The sequence below is a fragment of the Maylandia zebra genome, linkage group LG22 (genome assembly GCF_041146795.1).
Source record: "Maylandia zebra isolate NMK-2024a linkage group LG22, Mzebra_GT3a, whole genome shotgun sequence".
Taxonomy (NCBI): Eukaryota; Metazoa; Chordata; class Actinopteri; order Cichliformes; family Cichlidae; genus Maylandia; species Maylandia zebra.
The window spans coordinates 32,792,833-32,811,746 of NC_135187.1; the positions used below are offsets into that span (position 1 = coordinate 32,792,833).

Below are 18,914 nucleotides of genomic sequence, written 5' to 3' on the forward strand. Positions count from 1 at the left end.
ACTTTTTATTTAGTAATAAAAGTAGCTGTCCAAGCCTAGAAAATGTGTGGACTTAAGGTGACAGCTGTATATTTCCCTTATATTTCCTCTTCCACTGTCTGGAAATCTAATTACTGTGAGTTCAGCACATGCTCTGCTCACAGTGGTTTAAAAAAAAAGACACAAAAGAAATTCCTCCTTCATGACAAACACCAACAAGGAACATGAAGCTGAAACCTAAAATAAAAATTTTAAAGATTTTTTTTCTTTAAAGAACAGGGTTTTATAGCCCACATTGAACAGTAATGAGCAGAGCACCCATGCTGCACATTCACACAAACACACACACTCCTTTACCTCTTCATCATGGGACGTGACACCTGACGGCCCATTAGTTCCTAAAGTGCTATTCTATTCTATGAATTCCTCTCCTTATAGAATATTTAGACTCTGTGTGGTTTCCCGCCGCTTGTCAACATGGGATGCATTATTCATGTTAATGTGCCATCATCTGACGTGCTGCGTGATGTAACGCTGCCATTCCCTGACTCCTGCACCCACAAACGCATCCAGTGACCTTCTGAACTGTGCACTGCCATCGCCCCCTACAGAATCGCAGCAGCTTTCCCTCATATAATGCAAAAAAAGAGAAGGAAACTCAGCTTTGACAAGCCTTATTGTGCAATTAAATGAGTGCTTACTAAAAGCACAGCCACAGCTGCATTGACAATAACAAAAGATCTGAGATTTTAGCACACTTTAGGTGCATGCATATCTGTGGGCCTGGATTACCTGCAATTAAACCTATTATGCAATTAAAAAGGTATGCCTGTATTTGAGATAGAGTAGATGTATCCTCACTGTGTGTCTGAACTCAGGAGAGATATGACACAATGGAGTGAAGTGAAAGAATTTGAGTTACCAAGCCTTTAGTGCAATTAAAAGATAAGTCAAAGGCTGCTTCTATTTGAGATGGAATGAGCAAATGATTCAGAGTTTTAGTAAGCCTTTTGTTTAACCACAAACTTTGCATGTGTTTGAGCTGGAGAGAAGAAAAGGAAGCTAGGAAGAGTTGTATTAGCAAGTTGTACAAAGGTAAGCTTAAAAAACATGTTAAATTTAAAGCTGTCCACTTTGTTGATTTTAATGGACTGATGGTGCCACTCAAACTTAACATCTCATTCGAAGCAATCCAATGTATGTATATATGTTTCTATGGACCTTATCTCCTCCTTAGCAGCTGGGCCAGTCTCAACAAAACTTTGGACAAACACCATCACGCATACAGCAATCATGTCTTTCCATTTCTCTTGATTTTTGTATTCATTATCGCGTTGAGGAAGCAAGGTTATGTTCTCTGTCTCCGTTTGTTTACCCATATGTATCTTAATGGTATATAAAACTTGTGTCTGCAACAGCTTTTTATTGGACCCGGCACTAAAAACGGATTGAAGAACTTGTGTGTGGCTAGCCTTAGCTAGCTAAAGGTGCTTAATATAAAACAGAGTGAAACAGCTAGCCTGCAAAAGTAACTAAATCTAACCAACAGCAACTCTAAACTTCTATAATAAATTATATGTTGGCTTAATACAAAAACCAAAGCATAACAACAAAGATTCATTGTTTTACAAGATTATATATGGCAAGCTTAGCATGCAAAAGTGCCAATTAGCTCTTTTTTCTTTTCCTTTTATGCACTTTGTTCATCATCAACAGAAGTTACCAGCTAATGTGGCATCTTTATAGATGTACCACAGATACAGATACATACACTTGTTCTAAGTAACATACCAAAAACAAACAAACAAAAAACTTAAAAATTACTAAAATTGGAGCACTGGCTTCTTTGACAGTTTGCTAGCTTAGCTACCCTCAAACCAAACAATGATTTTTTTATTATTATTTAATTGTGTTAAAAAAGGTACAAACGGGCATCAGTGTCACAAACATGAGTCAGATTATCGAGTTCAGTGACCTAAAATTAGCAAAGTTGAAGTCCAGTAAACATCGAGTCGCTATAGTGATGCGTTGGGATTTACTTGTCAGTCAAGAAACTATGTGTCCAAATTTATTAATCTTATTCTTAATACAATTTTTAAAACATAAAATATATATTAAATTGGCTTCTACAGTGACTTTTTTGTGGACCAAAAGTGTCAGTATTTCAATGTGAGAGTTTCAGGTTCAGCTAATGCTTGCTAGCTTTGTTAGCACCAGTATCACAAACATAGTATTACAGTCCAATTGATCAGAATTAGCAGATTTGAGGCATAGCTACACGTAGTGGCTATAGCTGCACCTGCTAGCTCAGCTCAAATGTTACCTCAAGAAGATGAGTTTTAAAGAGAAAATATCAATTGATATCAAACTGGTGTTTTGAAACTGGTCTGCAGGGTCAGGCTCAGCTGTGAAAGCGATGACCATTAAAGAGACTTAAACTGTTTGCACATCCATGTCAGCTTTTTCAGCTTCAGAGGTTTGACCTTAACAGAATGAAAAAAAAAACCCAAACCTGCCAACTATGCTTCTTAGTTCTCTGGCAGATCAGGATTTTTAAAAAGTGAAATTAAGACTGGCTGAAGAAATTTTCTGTTTGTGTGGTCCACGCAGATAATTTGTGTACAGTATCAACAATGTGGAAGAAACTGAGTTTATAAGACACAAGTTTTAACGATAGTTATTGTTTCGTGGATTTACACGCAGAGGGGGCGCAGAAGAAAATGTCTCTGTATCTCAGTTAGCACACAGATGAACTGCCAACTTGTCAAAATAGTCTTCCAATGCATGCTGGGACAGCCGCCACCATCACTACCACCCCAAAAAGGATTTGACAGGTGGAGAAATGAAATACTGAAACTGCTTCCTCAGTCATCCAACCTAAATATTGTGGCTTTGGAAAACGCTTTGCCCTTTCTGTTTGATGAGCCAATAAATGAAAGGCTTTTCACAACTAATTAACATGATTGCTTGGGTATTCTATGACATTGATAGTGGCTTTATAGGCTGGTGTGGGTTGATGCACAGGTTATTTTTAAGATACCAAACAAGCATAATGCATAATTTATCACACCAAAGAATAACCCTCCCAAGCTGGTGAATAAAGGAAGTAATAAGGGCAGCAAGGCAGCTGAAATGACTGATAATGCTTTACAACAGCTTCTAAATAAAGGAGATGAAAGAAAAAAAAAATCCTGTTTGCACATCATCTTAAAGGAAAATGTAATTATCTGTCAGCCAATCAACACCTAGCAATCACTTCATGTGCCTGACCTTGCTGGACTGGTAACCATGGAAATTTTTTCTCTCTCTCTCTCTCTCCAGTTGAACACAACTTGGTCATACAAAAAAAAAAAAGCCTTTATATGTGCACGGGGATGAACGACAAACAAGAGCGGTTTTCCATGGCTTTCTCTCACCAGGGCACCTTGGAGACAATCTTACCCTGGCTTTTATGGCTCACCATAGTGCGTCCAAATAACAAATATGCAGGGAGGATGAAGCACAACCCCCCACGCAGACCAGATAAATATGTGAAAATGACAGTATTTGTTTTCTTTTCATTTGGGATCTGTTATGACAGTCTGCATAAATAATGCACCTTCAGGAAATATTTACAGAACACATATTGGTCTATATCTGACTGTGTGTGTGTGTGTGTGTGTGTGTGTGTGTGTGTGTGTGTGTGTGTGTGTGTGTGTGTGTGTGTGTGAGGCTGTTTCTTTTAACATTATTTCAGCTAGGTCCCGTGCCTTGAAGTGAGCCTGCTTTTAATGAGTACTACCGCTTACAGAGGCATCAATGCTTCTTTAGTTTGCCTTCCCAGAGGCATTATCAGCCATTGACAACTGGTTGAATGCTGCTCTCTATTTAAGCACACTATCCTGTCAGCACTGGCAGTTGATGGACAGAGTTGTACAAAAACTACCTTCCAATATTTATCTCATTGTAAGCGAATAGCTTAAAAGAGACTCAGTGAAAGCGAAGGACACATTGCACAGTAAAGAATGCAAAGGCGTGGACGAATGTCTGCATTTTTCCCCTTGAACCGAAACAAGACAGCTGAACGAAAGAGTTCTCAGCCTGATAAATTTTGGTATGTGGTGAATTTTGGTATCTTTTTAAAACATTTGTAGCGAAAACATCACTTTGTAAGTAGAAGAAAACATTGTGGCATTTCTGTAATATTTCTGGAAGATGTTGTATTTACTTTTTATGGTTGATTTAATGGAAGAAAATATATAATTTTATATAAGAAAAAACTTAATACGGTAAAGTAGTAAAATGACTGTAATATCTGCCATTTTTCTAATACACTGTCCAGAATGATTTACAGTATGTGTGGATAGTTTCTCTGTATGCACCCTGAATCTGAGTTTAAGATACGTATGATACATATTACAACTACTGTGCAACTTACAGTGGACCTAAAATTCATTTTAGGCAGATAGTGGATTATGTGAAAGTCCTCCACCCACTTTTACTTAATCCATGAAATAAACCTTTTACAAAAACAAAGGCTTCTAAAGTTCTAAAGAAATCATGGCGATCTCTTGATCAATAGAAAAAAGTCCCACATCCACCTCTTGGAATTAAAAATACATTTTCCATTATGGTCCATTAAGGAACACAATACATTTCATTAATGTGAAGAATCATATAACATCCTCTACTGCTCTGATTTCTCTTTCTAACTAGTCAATGCAACCTCTCTCTACAGCTGTCACATGAATAGTGCAATGTTGGCAGACAATTCTGACCTGTGTCTCCCCCCACATCCCACCATCTATCTAGGTTATCAAAGTCTGTTTTTCTTAGCTTCCAGTAATTCCAGCAGTCAGAAAAAGACTGACAGAAAGGCTCATCATGAATCAGATTCACATGAAATTGCCAGTGTGAGCAGTGTCGACAGCATGCCAGTAGCGAGATGTCCGAGAGTCCTAAATGATGATCTGAAAACCAACAGGAGAAGTTACTGCCCTAATCAATTTGCTGTTATGTATCTGATTAACGTAAATCCAATCAAGTCTAGCTGTCCTCACACTACCCTCAGACACACTCATATGTGCACTGCTTCCTCCAGACATCCAAATGTCCACAAGATCATTTTCACCAGTAATTGTTGACAGGAGAGAGGCTGAAGGTGGACGAGGCTCGCCATAAGCCAAAGGATGTGTGGTGCAATTACAGTCCCCATCAACCACCGCCACTGAGTTACTGCTGCACTGTTTTCATTTGTTGTTAAAGTTATGAAATAGCTAACACAATCAGTACTGCTGTTGTGGGCACAAATGTTTATGAACACGCACTGTATACCTCTAATTACAGCCTCTACTATTTGGGTCCTACCCTGCTCTGCTTCATTTGCTGTAATGTACTTGTATTTCCTTTAGAAATACTTCTCACCCTTTTTTTATCACAACCCCTATTTAAGTTTAAACTTCCAACTCTTAAACCTCTCATATTTAATAGAGACAGGAAGACGGTGAAAGCTTTATGAGAGAGACCACCTTCAGTGCTCCAGGCATCTTACTGCACTTTTAGAAGATTTTTCCTTGTTTCTTCCTGCTCAGTTTAGTCAGTATCTTTTTTAGACCTAACCTTTTTGCTTGCTCAGCTGTTTATAGCTGACCACTCTCCTTAAGGTTATAAGATTTTATAGACTGCTCAACCCTTGGGGAAAAAATCGGTAACTTTAATGGATTGTCTGCCAAAAGTTCCATCTAGTAATTCGATGATATCTTATAAGGAATATGACCATTGATTTGGGTCTTTCGTCTTGTCATCCTTGAGCATGGGATTTTACCATTTTCAACATTTGAGCAGCCTGCAGCTGTGTTCTGATTTTCAGCCCTACTTGTCACCGCTGTCTGTTAGTGTCTCGGCTTTCCTCCACATTTTCCTTGTCATTCCTGTCAGACTGTCTATCCTTCACCTCATCAACACATTGCACCATTCCCTCGTCAGTTTGTGGGGCACCAGTTGTGACCTCCACTGTTTCCTGCTGCATTACTTGCAGGTTGCTTGTGACCAGTTCCCTCAGCCCCTTGTTTCCCTAGATCACTAGGTGTCTGCTATTTGCCAGCAGCATTGGCTACAGCACTATGTTGTCAACCTGAGCATGAGCATGAATGCAGGGTGAGCATGTTCCTAAAATGTAGTCCTAGCTTCCCAAACTCAATCAGCACCTTTATGCACTCTTTCACTCAAACTCCCAACATGCAGTGCAGTAAGGAGAGGACATCAGATACATGTTACTCTTCAAAAGAGTTTTCACATGCCTTTCACACCTTCAAAGTTCTTCCAGTGATCTAATAATGAACTTTCATGAAGTTCTTGGAACTAATAAAAAGACTATATTTTTATATTCCTACTATGGTTCAAGCTCCAAAAACACTCTTCCTTGGTTAATGCCATTGGAAATGGACAGTGGAAGATTAACCAGCAACACCAGTCATGTTATTAGTGGCCTGTTCTCAGCGATATAAAACACATGCCACCTGCAAATCAAGAACCAAACACCCTATGAGTGCAATAGTTGTAAGTATACAGTGGGCTTTGTGAAACCTTTAATTTTATGAAAACATTACTTTCAGCTACCTTCTTATTCACAAGGGGTTGTAACCCCAAGCAGGCAGCTCCACATGTTTGATTTGTTACATTTTTTACACCAGATACTGTTTGTGACAAAACCTGGTCCCAGAATCAAACCGGGAATCTTCCACTTATTAAGCACATGTGTAAACCACTACATACACAATGGAGGCATTAACTTGAAATTGTATGAACGGTACGAAATCCAACCAACCATCTTTGATTGGAGGCACTTGGCTAAAAATAAATTAAATAAAATATGACAGTAAGAGCCATTAAATTTACATTTAAAGAGCGCCATAAAAGCCAGTCCTATGACTAATAAAATTAAATTAATCACTGAGCTACGTTTACAGGAAACACAACAAATTTACTTACAACCATACATGTACTATCTATATTATTCTGTAGATTATGTACAAATACGTACACATGTGACATACAGGTAAAGTGCTTGCAATGTACCCATCTCAACAATGTACACATGTAACGTGCATGTAATATACATGTAATCCCTGTAACATTTACCATGTAATCCCTATAACATACACATATAATGTATATGTAATGCACACACGAGGTACAGATCATTTAAACAATGTACCCATAAAATGTACATGTACCCTACACATGTCTAAACTTGTAAATGTAACATACATATAATGGATATGTATAAAGTGTGTAATGTGTAAGGTACACATAATATTGTCATTGATTTTGAGATCAGCTGATCACAGTGTACACCTTTAAAGCATCATCAGCCAGCGATTCTTCCTGTATTGACCAATCTGAAACCAATATTCATATAAAATGTCCTCTCAGTTCTTCTCTACCTCCTGACCACACTATGCTCATTGCTCATGCTCGCTGACTCATGCTCATTCATGTTCATTTCAAAAGTGCTGAATGGAGTTTAGGTGAATCAAATTCTTCTACACCAAAAAGGCTGAGCTTTTTTCTTTTCTTTTCTTTAACATATTATGTCACAATTGAATTGCTATGTTGAAACGGATAAACACAGAATGCCGTGTGGAAAACATTTCTTTACTCAAAGGCAGTTTGGAGAGGACAGAGGGTCAAGATGAGGTCAGTCAAGAAAAGTTTGAAGCAATCCTAAAGCACCTGCGGCAAAAAGCCCTTCAGACTAAACAAACGTCAAAAGGATAACATCTAGACAGGTGCAAAATGAGCCGGGGGGGGTTCAGACAGCTCATCCCAGCTGAACTGATAACAGTCCTTAACTTCCACTATGAGAATGGGAAGAATTATATAGGGGTCTTAATCTGGCTTTCTCTCTTCAGGCAGGTAGTGAATCTGTGGCACCCAGACAAGTTCAGAGAGGATCATGTTTAATCTTTCGCTGTATATGTAGGCATACTGTGTTTTCTTTTTCAAACAAGGAGTTCCTTTTCATACTAAAAAAAATTATAAAGGGATAAAATATTTCTTTCAGTAAATTTTACTGATTTTTTTGGATTAAATTCCGCATGATTTGATGATTTATTTATTTATTTATGTGAAGAAAGTTAAAGGTCAGCAGTCACTCATACTTTAAAGATGAAATCGTGTTATCTGGTTAAAACATGTGATTCATTGTGAGGACAGATGTTTCCATATTTTCATAAGACAAAACAGCGGAGTAAATACTCAACATCTTTCCCAAAAATGAGAGATCGTAGATTAGCACATGTCGTATTTAATTAAGTTTCCACGTTTTTGTCTCCCCCCCATCCTCACGCATGCTCAGTGTCTATCTTCGGCTGATTCACAGCAGCAGCAGCGTTGGAGATCCAGCGGTCCGACAGCACATGGATCCCCAGTGAGAACCTAGAGCTCTCCGGCCAGGAGGGGTAAGACTGCGTCCTTCATTGCTTGTAAAGTCGGTTACAGCAAAAGAAGGAGGCTGTGAGGAAAGAGAAAGATCACCGTAGCTGAAGTGCGATGGAGAAAAAGTGTGAAATGGACTGAGAGGCTCCATGGCCGCGATGACTCACTGGTGTTCAGTGCCGGCGGTTAGTTTGCGTCTGTGAGTTGAAATGACCGTTTAGAAGAAAATGTCGGCAGTGAGATTGAGGGCGACCTTTTTTCTTTTCCCGTTTCAATGTGAGCATTCAATGAATTTGAAATCATATTTCCTGCATCGGTGTACTCCAGTAAATAGCCTGTTGCATTCTTTTTAGCATTATAAGAAACGGTCAGATAAAAAGTGTGTGTTTTTTTGTTTTTTTTTTACTTGTCTGGAAAGCTGAGACAAGCTTACTAGCACCATGGACAGCTCCTTGTTTTAACGACCCTTTTGATTATGTAGGCCATACTATTAAAATCAACAATAACAACAACAACAACAGTAGTAAGAACAGTAAGCAAGGTCAATAGTGTTCAATTCTGATTTTAACAATAAGTGTTTAGTTGGGTTAAACCAGGCTGCTGGTTTACTGGTGGTTACAAGGGTATTTAAAAGTAGAATGGGAGGCAGAGCCTTCAGCTTTCAGGCCCCTCTTTAGTGGAACCAGCCCCCAGTTTGGTTTTGGACAGACACCCTCTCTACTTTTAAGATGAAGCTTAAATGTCTTTTTTGATAAAGCTTATAGTTAGGGCTGGATCAGGTGATCCTGGAATCTGCCTTAGTTATGCTGCAGTAGGCCTGGGCTGCCGGGGGCTTCCCATGATGCACTGAGTATTTCTTCTTCACCTTTTTTCACTTTTCTCTCGCTGTCATTGCTATTCTCTGGCTCCCTTCCACTGTCTTCCACCCCTCACCTCCAACTGTTCACAGCAGATGGCCGCCCCTCCCTGAGCCTCAGGTTTCCTCCTGTTAAAAGGGAGGGTTTTTTTCTTCCCACTGCCCCCAAGCACATGCTCATAGGTGTTTAAGTGATTGTTTGGTGTTTTCTTTCTACTATTGTATTTATATATTTTATATAAATAAAGCTGAATTGAATTGAATCTTAGAACTTATAATGAAGAATATCAGTGGACTTCCACGTACGTAGAGGACTGCTTTGTCAGTTTTTGTTAAAAAGTTTTCATTGAGCCTTAGGTCTCAGTCAGACAGCACTAGAGACCAGTCAGTGAATCCCTGACAACTGCTCTGGGGAAAAATGTCTATTTCCCAACACGTTGCTGAAGGTTTAGTCACAAATAGGGTGATGAACCAAAAACCTCCTTGTGAGTGCTTTTATCACATTGCTGCACTTGCCTGTAGTGTTTATGGAAAATGGCCACTTGTCTCCAAACACTCGCTGATTAACCACCAAGTGGTACTGAAACTTGAAAAATGCAACAAAAACCGGAGAGCCTTCAAAGTAAAAGTTGGGCCTTAGAACTGAAACTACTATGTTTTAAAAGCCCTGTACATACCATTAACCACCACAATGAGACAATCCTTTAACTCTGCTTTCAGTGTCTAGTTTTAGTTTAGCCCTTTAGCTTTATTCATTGAGGACCATCTCGGGGATGCCCTCTTCTCCACCTCTGGCTTTATTATAGGCAATTTCAGCACAGTGGGATTAATCAGAAGTGGCTCCCGTAGCTCTGACCTTACTAGTGCTTCAAAGTGTTCCTATTTAAAATTACTAGAGTATCAGTGTTTTAAAATTTAATTAACCAAAACGAACAAACAGTAAACTTTGAGTTATTGTGTTATGAGTGGCTTTTTTTTTTTTATCTTAAAGCATAGCTGAATTATTGAGCAGTGGTGAATGAACTACTGAGCTCCCTTACATAAATAAAAACACCGTTAGCACTGTCCTGCAATCAAAATTTTGCTAATGTAAAATTAAACTTCCCAGTATTCCAAATGTAGATAAAAATTTTTAAATATAAGCGCTCCAATTTTATACACTTGTTTATCATTAGATTTTTAATACTGCATCAAGTCAGACATGGTATTTTATAGCATTATAATTAATATTGCAACACGAAAAAGTGGGATAATAATAAATAACCAGTAACTATAGTTGTTATGTGAGTATATTATGAGATAAAAGTATGCCCTTGTATACAGCCCCACAATGTTTCTGTTTCAATGTTTCTATGCATACACCATGTATATAGTTTACTCACATATATGTATACATATATATTGCTTTTTTCCCATTTCTATATTGTTTCCTTTACTTTTGCACCTTTGTGGTCCACCTACTCAGTTTCGCTGTGCAAGAAACTGCACAATGACAATAAAAGCTCAAAAGTCTAAAGATGCTGCCACAAATGTGAAGGTTAGTAAATGTAATTGGTTTGTAATCACTGCTCTGCAGACACATTTAAAAGTAAAGGTGGAAATAAAAATATGTATTTGTTATTTTCTGAATTTGTGTTTTAGGGGGCTCATACGTCTAACTATCTCAACTTTACAATCAATTAAGGGTAATGTTCCAGTGAAAGATAAAACAGGGTATCAAACCATAGAAATAGACCCTTGGCTGGCAAAGTCTTCCCTTATTGAATTGTTTATTTGAAAGAAAATGTAGGCAAATGCTTTGCAAAACCCTTTTTCTCAGTGCTTTACATAGGATAAGATAAAAAACATGCTGCGCATCATGTTCAGCTCCAGCATGCTTTCTTTGTGTCTTAGTTTTATTTTTATCATATCAACTTACAGCTATAAAGACACCAAACAGAGATGTGGTATATTGGATCACTTTTGTTAGTAACTCATTATTTTCAGCTTAAGCAGCAAAGGAAGGTAATAATGTAACGTTACCTGAACAGGAAGTTCTTTCCATCATTTTGTCATTGCAAATTTAGTCATCAGGATTGATACTGCAGTCGGATTAGACTGCTGCTGTGCTACAGACTGAGTTCTGGCGTTTGTGCACAGCTCAGGGAAACAGTTTGAAGAATGAAATAAATCAACCCAACAGCCTTAGGAGAATAACAACAGAGGGACATGAATACAGTGTACACGCACTTGCATATGTGTGACTCATCCGTGGGTGGTGATAGAGTCACCTCAGGGCCGCGGTGGCCGTCAATCGTTCACATGCAGCAACAATAACTGGGGCAACCTGAAGACACGGGTGAAGGATTTATGACGAGTCTCTGCAGGGAGGGAAGGTTTTTATTGCAGGGAATCCATATTCAGCAGATAAACAATGTCTGTGTTCACAGCCAGGCAGCTGATATGTACACAAATCAGTCTGTTCAGAAGTACGGCTGGCTGTGTATCACCATTCTTATCGTATGAATTTCTATCTTTATTGTAGGTGTACAAGGAGAGAGATGGCTCTGTGCTCCGAGGCCTGTGCTTCTGGCTCAGGAGGAGAATCCTCCGGCAGTGAGGTGAGCTGCGCTAACACCGGTGATCATTCTGATCTGATTACAGCTGAAGTAGTGATTTTGGAGTTAGGCAGATGACAGGAAGCTCTCATAAAGAAAATGTTTGCGTGAAAGTCACTGTAACAATAACAAAGTTGTAGCAAAAATAGTCTGAACATACCTGCTAATTACTTTGGCACTGTGACTGATGGATTGATAACTATATCTTGGAAACTAAGATAAATTAAAATATATACCAAACAAGTTGGCTCTACTCTGAGCCCATCACAGATGGCCGAACTTCTCACCCTATCTCTAAGGGAGAGGCCAGCCACCCTTCGGAGGAAGCTCATTTCTGCCGCTTGTATCCGCGATCTCATTCTTTCGGTCACTACCCACAGCTGGTGACCATAGGTGAGGGTAGGGTTGCAGATCGACCGGTAAATAACCTTAGAGATAAAGTGAGGAGTGGCCCTCTCTTTACCACGACGGACCAGTACAGCGTCCACATCACTGTAGCTGCAGCACCGATCCGTCTGTCAATCTCCCGCTTCCTTCTCCCGTCACTTGTGAACAAGACCCCAAGATACTTAAACTCTTCCACTTGGGGCAAGAGCTCGTCCCTGACCCCGAGTGGGCACTCCACCCTTTTCCGACTGAGGACCATGGCCTCAGATTTGGAGGTGCTGATTCTCATTCCCACCGCTTCACACTCGGCCGCGAACCGTTCCAGTGCAAGCTGGAGGCCATCACCTGATGAAGCCAACAGAACCACATCATCTGTGAAAAACAGAGATCAGATGCTGAGACCAACTAAGCGAAAGCCTTCCGCCACTTGGCTATGCCTAGAAATTCTGTCCATAAAAATTACGATGATTCATGTGTTTATTTCAAATGTGATTTTTTTTCTCTCGTTTTGGTCACAACTTCCTTCCAGGCAGGTTCAAGCTGTCTTCGTTTTGGGGTTCGTTCCTATCTGCACCACTTCTATGAAGAGTGCTCCTCCTCCATGTGGGAGAGAGACCCGGAGGATCGGGGGTTCGTCCAGAGCCAGAGGTCAGCCCTGTGGTGGAACTCAGCAGTCTGGAAGGTAAAGCTACTGTTCTCTGTACATACCATGACATGGTTTTCAAATGTTTCCTGTGGCACAATAAAGTGCTACATTTCCTCTTTTACTGTGTTTCTGGTACTAAAATTTTAATTCCAAAAATAATATTGATAATATTAACTTGACCTCGGATCATTATATGACTCACAGCTGCATCAAATAATTCAGGGGATGAATTCTTTTATGAGGCTTACGGTGTAAAAAAAAATTAGATGTGGTCCTTTCACAGCTAAATCCATGAAAAGTTAAAATCAATATACATTTTTACTTCATTGGCTTTTCAGTCGAATTGACTTTTGAGTTCTTCCACATAAAACTGGACAGCCCTCGTCTTCACACATTGATGCCCTTGTCACTGTCAGCCCCGTGGTGCCCTGAGGAGTGAATGTGTCACCTCTGTGACACATGGTGCCTCTTACTGGCAGTTTGCAGCTGCCAGCAGTGAGCTTCACTGGTGTAATAACTCTGCAAAGTGTCTATATTGTTTATATTTATATATTTAGGTATAATTACAGAAATTAAACCATCATTACATATTTTCACAACTGTGGCCAAATGCTATGTACATGGGCACTTTATTTCTGCAATACTAGTTAGTTTCTCGTATAAACTGATGCTTTAGATCACAGGTGTCAAACTCCAGTCCTCGATGGCTGGTGTCCTGATACTTTTCCATGTGTCCCTGCTGCAACACACCTAAATATATTTACTAGGTCATTAGCACGACTCTATAGAACTTGACTGCATGCTGAGGTGGTAATTCAGCTATTTGATTCATGTTACAGCAGCTCGTGAGTGAATGAACATGGTGCAATAAAAGTATTTTTAGAAGTACATTTTTCCAAACTCTTACATTTACGTACATTTATTTAAATTTACTTAAGTAGGGTTAGGGGTTACCAGGGACACATTTAAAAGTTTCAGGACACCGGCCCTCAAGGACTGGAGTTTGACACCCCTGCTTTATATCCTTCAATAACATTTCTGCTGGGCTAAGGTCATTGGTTTGACTCCTTCCTTTAAAAGCAAATGATTTATATATCATTTATTTTTTTTATTCAGGTATCAGATAAATGTCTGGACATTTTTAATTACAACATGCTAGTAAACTTCATAAAACTGATTGTTCCATTGATAACAAGCTGTCAGACTTAGCATAATGAGCCCAAATCATGACACTACCTCCACCATAGATGGTTTCATAGATGATATAAGGTTGTCATGTTGTAATCGTGTGTTTTCTAATCTCTTGAGCCTTCCTATTTAATCCCGGAGGTTCTATTTTGGTCTGACGTGTCCCATAAAATATTTTTTCCAACAGCCTTCTGGCTTCTCCAGGTGACCTGTAGTATTATTGTTGAATGTGATTCTGATGTTGGACTGATAAAAATGATTAGCTAGTGTTTAAAAAGGCCTTTTGCTGTTTACCCTGGGCTCCTTTGTGACTTTCAGTTGATCTTGATCTTGCTGGTTCGTATACATACAGGGAAAAACCCAACAATCTTATGACCCCCTTTGGCAACAGTGGGAAGGAAAAACTCCCTTTTAACAGGAAGAAACCTCCGGCAGAACCAGGCTCAGGGAGGTGTGGGGCCATCTGATTGCTCGGTTGAGTCCAAAGTCTCCATCTATTAAAATCGATTAAAATTTGGCATATGTCCACAAGGGTCTTCAAGGTCAACGTAATAATTTCAAAAACTAACAAAAAATTTGATGCTTACAAATTTGGTGTGTTTTGTCAAAATATAGAAAGTACTGTATTATTGTTTCAAATATCATATTTGACCTCTGACCTTTCCTTCAAGGTCAGTAGGTCGATCTGAAGGTCAAAAAGATACTAATGATATTTACTATTTAAAATTATGTCTCTTACTGCCATTGTTTGTATGGCCGACATATAGACTTATAGGGGGTGATATATGAGGATTCCTAGTATCATGACACATTGGACCTCCGATGTCACTTTTTTCTTTCATATTCACCCCAAAATGTGTTACATCTTTAAAGAAAGTATTGTCAAGAGAACGAGAATGAGCTGGCTATGTACTTAGAAATCAACTGTAGAATCATTATCTGATAAGCCGAAGCCGATGTCCATTTATTTATCTATTATTTTTCTTCATTACCTACTCCTACATAATGTTTGTGTAATTAAAGCATTCATCCATCATGCTGTCCTTTTCTAATTTTTAGTGCACTGCAAACATGTTAAAGCACAAAGGAAAGAAAGCACAATACTATTCCCTTAAAAGTAAATGTTGCCCAGAGAGTAAGCTGCCTTGGCAGAGGTTTGTGCTCTCAGGGTTGTATAATTTTGCATCATTTTCCCAAATACACGAATGGCCAAATATTATACTTTTTTAATCATTGTTTTTCTTCTACTTTGAGGTGAAATTCTGCTGATGTTTCAGGTTGAAAATGCAGAAACTTCTCTCTGCGACTTTACTCATATAATGTAGTGCATACAGTGCATTTTTAAGCTTCATGATGAACAGCAGTCATGTGCTGGTATTTGTAAAGCAGCGGGATTCCAGGTCAGCACGTGTGGCAATTGGGATTTTTCTGCATTACAAACAACAAAATGACCTTTCTTAACAAGTAGTGAAGAGCACTGAGCAAACAGGGCCACCTATACAAAAATTAAATAGCCATATCTGCAAAAATGACCACCTCAGCTTCCTTTCTTTACCCTGTCTACCCTTAGGTGTCCTTGGCCCTGGGTGTCCTCATCTTGACTGCAGGTATTGCCACACTGTCGGTCGGCTACTCCACTCCTCCCAAAATCGAGTCGTTCGGAGAGGGAGATCTGTTCTTCGTGGACACGCAGGCCATCAGCTTTAACAAGGGGCTGCATTTCAGCGCCGCAGCCGGGATTGGGCTCTCCTGCCTCGGCTCTGCCCTGGCTGCAATGGGGGTTGTTGTTTGGATCCTCCCCAAGGCCAACTTGAAAGAGAGGCTGTCCCACAGACCAGGGGGAGTAGAAGGGAGAAGAGAGTGTGGGTCAAAGTGGAGGGGCTTTAAGGATGTTAGGGATGTGGTCACCAAGCCACCTGGTTCAGAGGAGGGGAAGGTGCCCTTTACTTTGTCGAAGGTGGAAAATGTGCAGCCCGCTTCTTAAAAAAGATCACGACTGAGCTATAAGGCTTTTGTTCTAGTCCTGGGGCCTTTTTTTTTTTTTGCATGGTCTTAACTTCTTGTCTTACCTCTGTCAAAGGAAATGTGTTATTTCAACATGCAGATTGTTCAGATGGAGGCTGTTTTGTCACCTCAGTATTACAGTTAGACCCCTGCAGTTTGATTGGATTGGACTGGATTGGATTGACTAGCCTCTCTGTAGTTCTAGGGATGTGATTTTGTTTACAAGCACCAGTCAAGAAAACCCACATATATTATGATTTAGTGAAAAAAACACATAAATAAATACATTAGAGGATGTTAAAAAACTTTAAAAAAAAACCTCAGATTTACATTACACATATAAAACCTACATTTGTTGTTTGTTTTTTTAAAGATACATAGCAATGATCTGAAATGGCAAGAAGAGCCAAATCCTCTCCCCTCCCCCGCAGCAAGGAGCGAAGCCTTGCATGAAGCATGAAGAGAGTTTTGAGGGTCTGGACAGACTGGCCTTTTCCCTCCGAGTGGCTCTAATCTTACAAATATGTCATTCAACTCGATGCCAACAGTGTTTTGGGAACATTTAACACTCTTTTCCAACCGTCTTTTGTTATCTGCACCGAGGCTGCCAAACCAACAAATCATTGTTTATTTAGAGCTGATGAATAAAACATTTTCAATCAGCTTCATGATTGGGCTTTTTGCACATGAAATCATTCAGTGTCATTTTGTCGTTCAGAGTGATGCCCAGGTACCTGTAATGGCTCACTATCTAGGTGTAGCTGTGGATTCGATGAAAGTGGGTGCAGAGACAGAAAGATTTCAGAGAAAGCTCCTCTTTTGTTTCTGAGTGAGTATATGTCATCGCACAAACTGACAAAATTATCTGAAGCTGGACCACGGTTCACTTCATGGTTTGAAAGAGGCTGATAATCACCAACGATACCAACGCTGGTGTTGTTGCTGGATCGATACTAGAACGATAGGACCGATAATGTGTTTGTGTTGCACAGCACTGCAAAGAACCTCAGTCCAAACGTTAATAGTCATTGCAAAAATAACAAAGTGAATAAAACACACCCATGTGGTGATCCTGTTGAACTGTAGACATGATAAAAGATGGATGTCCGTACCGTGACTTCATCAAGCCTCCAGATTAGCACTTTTGGCATCTTGGTGTTTTCAAACTGGATGCGCCCACTGATTGATAGCTCTGACCACGAAACTGTACGCTTACAAGCCATTAGCCAATACTTCATAACATTTTCTGAAACTTAAAATGACCATAATTTACTAAATGAACTTGCTCTTTTCAATATGCCTAAAAAAACAAGTGATTGAACCAGTAAGCTCACAGCTATCACCTCCTTGTAGTGAAAAGACTGCAGGTTCAAGGCCCATCCAGCACTGACTATGTCCATCTTTCGGGTTGTCATCAGGGCTTCAGACAAGGTGTCATCAGACCTCATTTTCAGTAACCCAACATATAGTACATTTGCAGTATTTCAGAAAGCCTGTGTGTTTAATATGAGACTGGATGCTGTCAAAAAATGAAAAGAAGTCATAAGCATGAACATAAGTGTGTCTTCTTGACCACCGACCAGATCCAGAAATGTGGTGTGGCATCTACTGCCTCCATCTTTACTTCTCTTTGTTTAATATGTTGAAAAGCTTTCAGAGAAGATAAGCTGTAGAGGTATTTTTAGGCCCCAAGACTTGAACCATAAGGCACGTAGTTATCGTAAACACCTCGTAGTGCAGCATAGAGACATAGCTGTTGACCGGGTAGACTGTGTTTGTCCACTAGCATTAAGAAAATACACTCAGTTCTTAGAAATGTATGTTTTTATTCCTCCTATTTCATGTTGTTTTTGCCTTGTGTTTTGTATTTTTTTAAATAGCGGTACTGGCTTTCAAAGTACTTAGTGATGCTGGTGATGATGTTGTGTGAACCGCACGTGAATCCTGGCTCTCCGCTCATAAAGAGAATCATTAACAATTATGTACCTGCAGCTACACACATCTACACATACGCTCAGCCTGCTGTGTTGAACACAGTCACACGCACTCTCACTCTCACCCACACACCCACACGCACAGACGCACAGTAATTTGTGCTCCATTGACAGTATCACCTCCCTTCTCCACACTGTAATCTGGCTGCGTAATTGCCTGCAATCTGTGTCTCCAGGCAACAGTTGGGCTTCAAGTGCTCTATTTTGAACTCCGAACAAAGACCCTTTTCTGATTGGTCCCTCACGTCCCCTCTCGTTATTTTTACTCCAATCATATTTTGTGTTTACAGGCGGACACAGTAGCAGCGAGTGAGTGGTGAAGGGCTGAGGTGAGAGGAATTTGCACTGGCACCTTAGAAGCCCCCTGTCTGATTAGGTCCTCAAATCTCAGAAAAATAGACTACAACCTAGAAAAAAAAGTATTTAAAAAAAAAAGAGCAACCCCGATGTCCTGATATAATGGGAGTAATTTCACTGAGTGTTTCTATTGCTGTTTCATTGTTTTGTTGTGTTACTGGTTATGGTGAAGATAATGGAGTAAAATGGGGTTTCGTGTCACTGGTGCAAAGAAAATCACCAAAATAAACTTGTGATCTGCAATTTTTAAAGTGTTTGGATCCATTTAATAAATCTGTGCCACAACGACACGTATGCAAAGCTATCTTTAAACTGGAATAATTCATATTTTCTTGTCTCTCTGTTATGTCCGACTGTATTACAGCAGTTAAACCATTTATGCTTAAACCCAATATTCACTTGTTGTATGTGTATGCTTGGAAGCAGGCATAGAGATATGACCTAAGTGGTTTCTATGGAGCTTGTAACGATAGAGGAAATGTGTCCAC

General features: G+C 39.6%; 1 protein-coding gene across 1 annotated transcript; it reads left to right on the forward strand.

Moving 5' to 3' along the window:
- The first annotated feature begins 8,335 nt into the window (after nucleotides 1–8,335).
- nrsn1l (neurensin 1-like) lies at nucleotides 8,336–18,677 on the forward strand. Its single transcript, XM_004563667.3, has 4 exons — nucleotides 8,336–8,420; nucleotides 11,778–11,853; nucleotides 12,767–12,919; nucleotides 15,642–18,677. Exons 2-4 carry the CDS (start codon nucleotides 11,794–11,796, stop codon nucleotides 16,053–16,055), a joined length of 627 nt encoding a protein of 208 aa, XP_004563724.3. The 5' UTR covers nucleotides 8,336–8,420; nucleotides 11,778–11,793; the 3' UTR covers nucleotides 16,056–18,677.
- The last annotated feature ends 237 nt before the right edge of the window (nucleotides 18,678–18,914 follow it).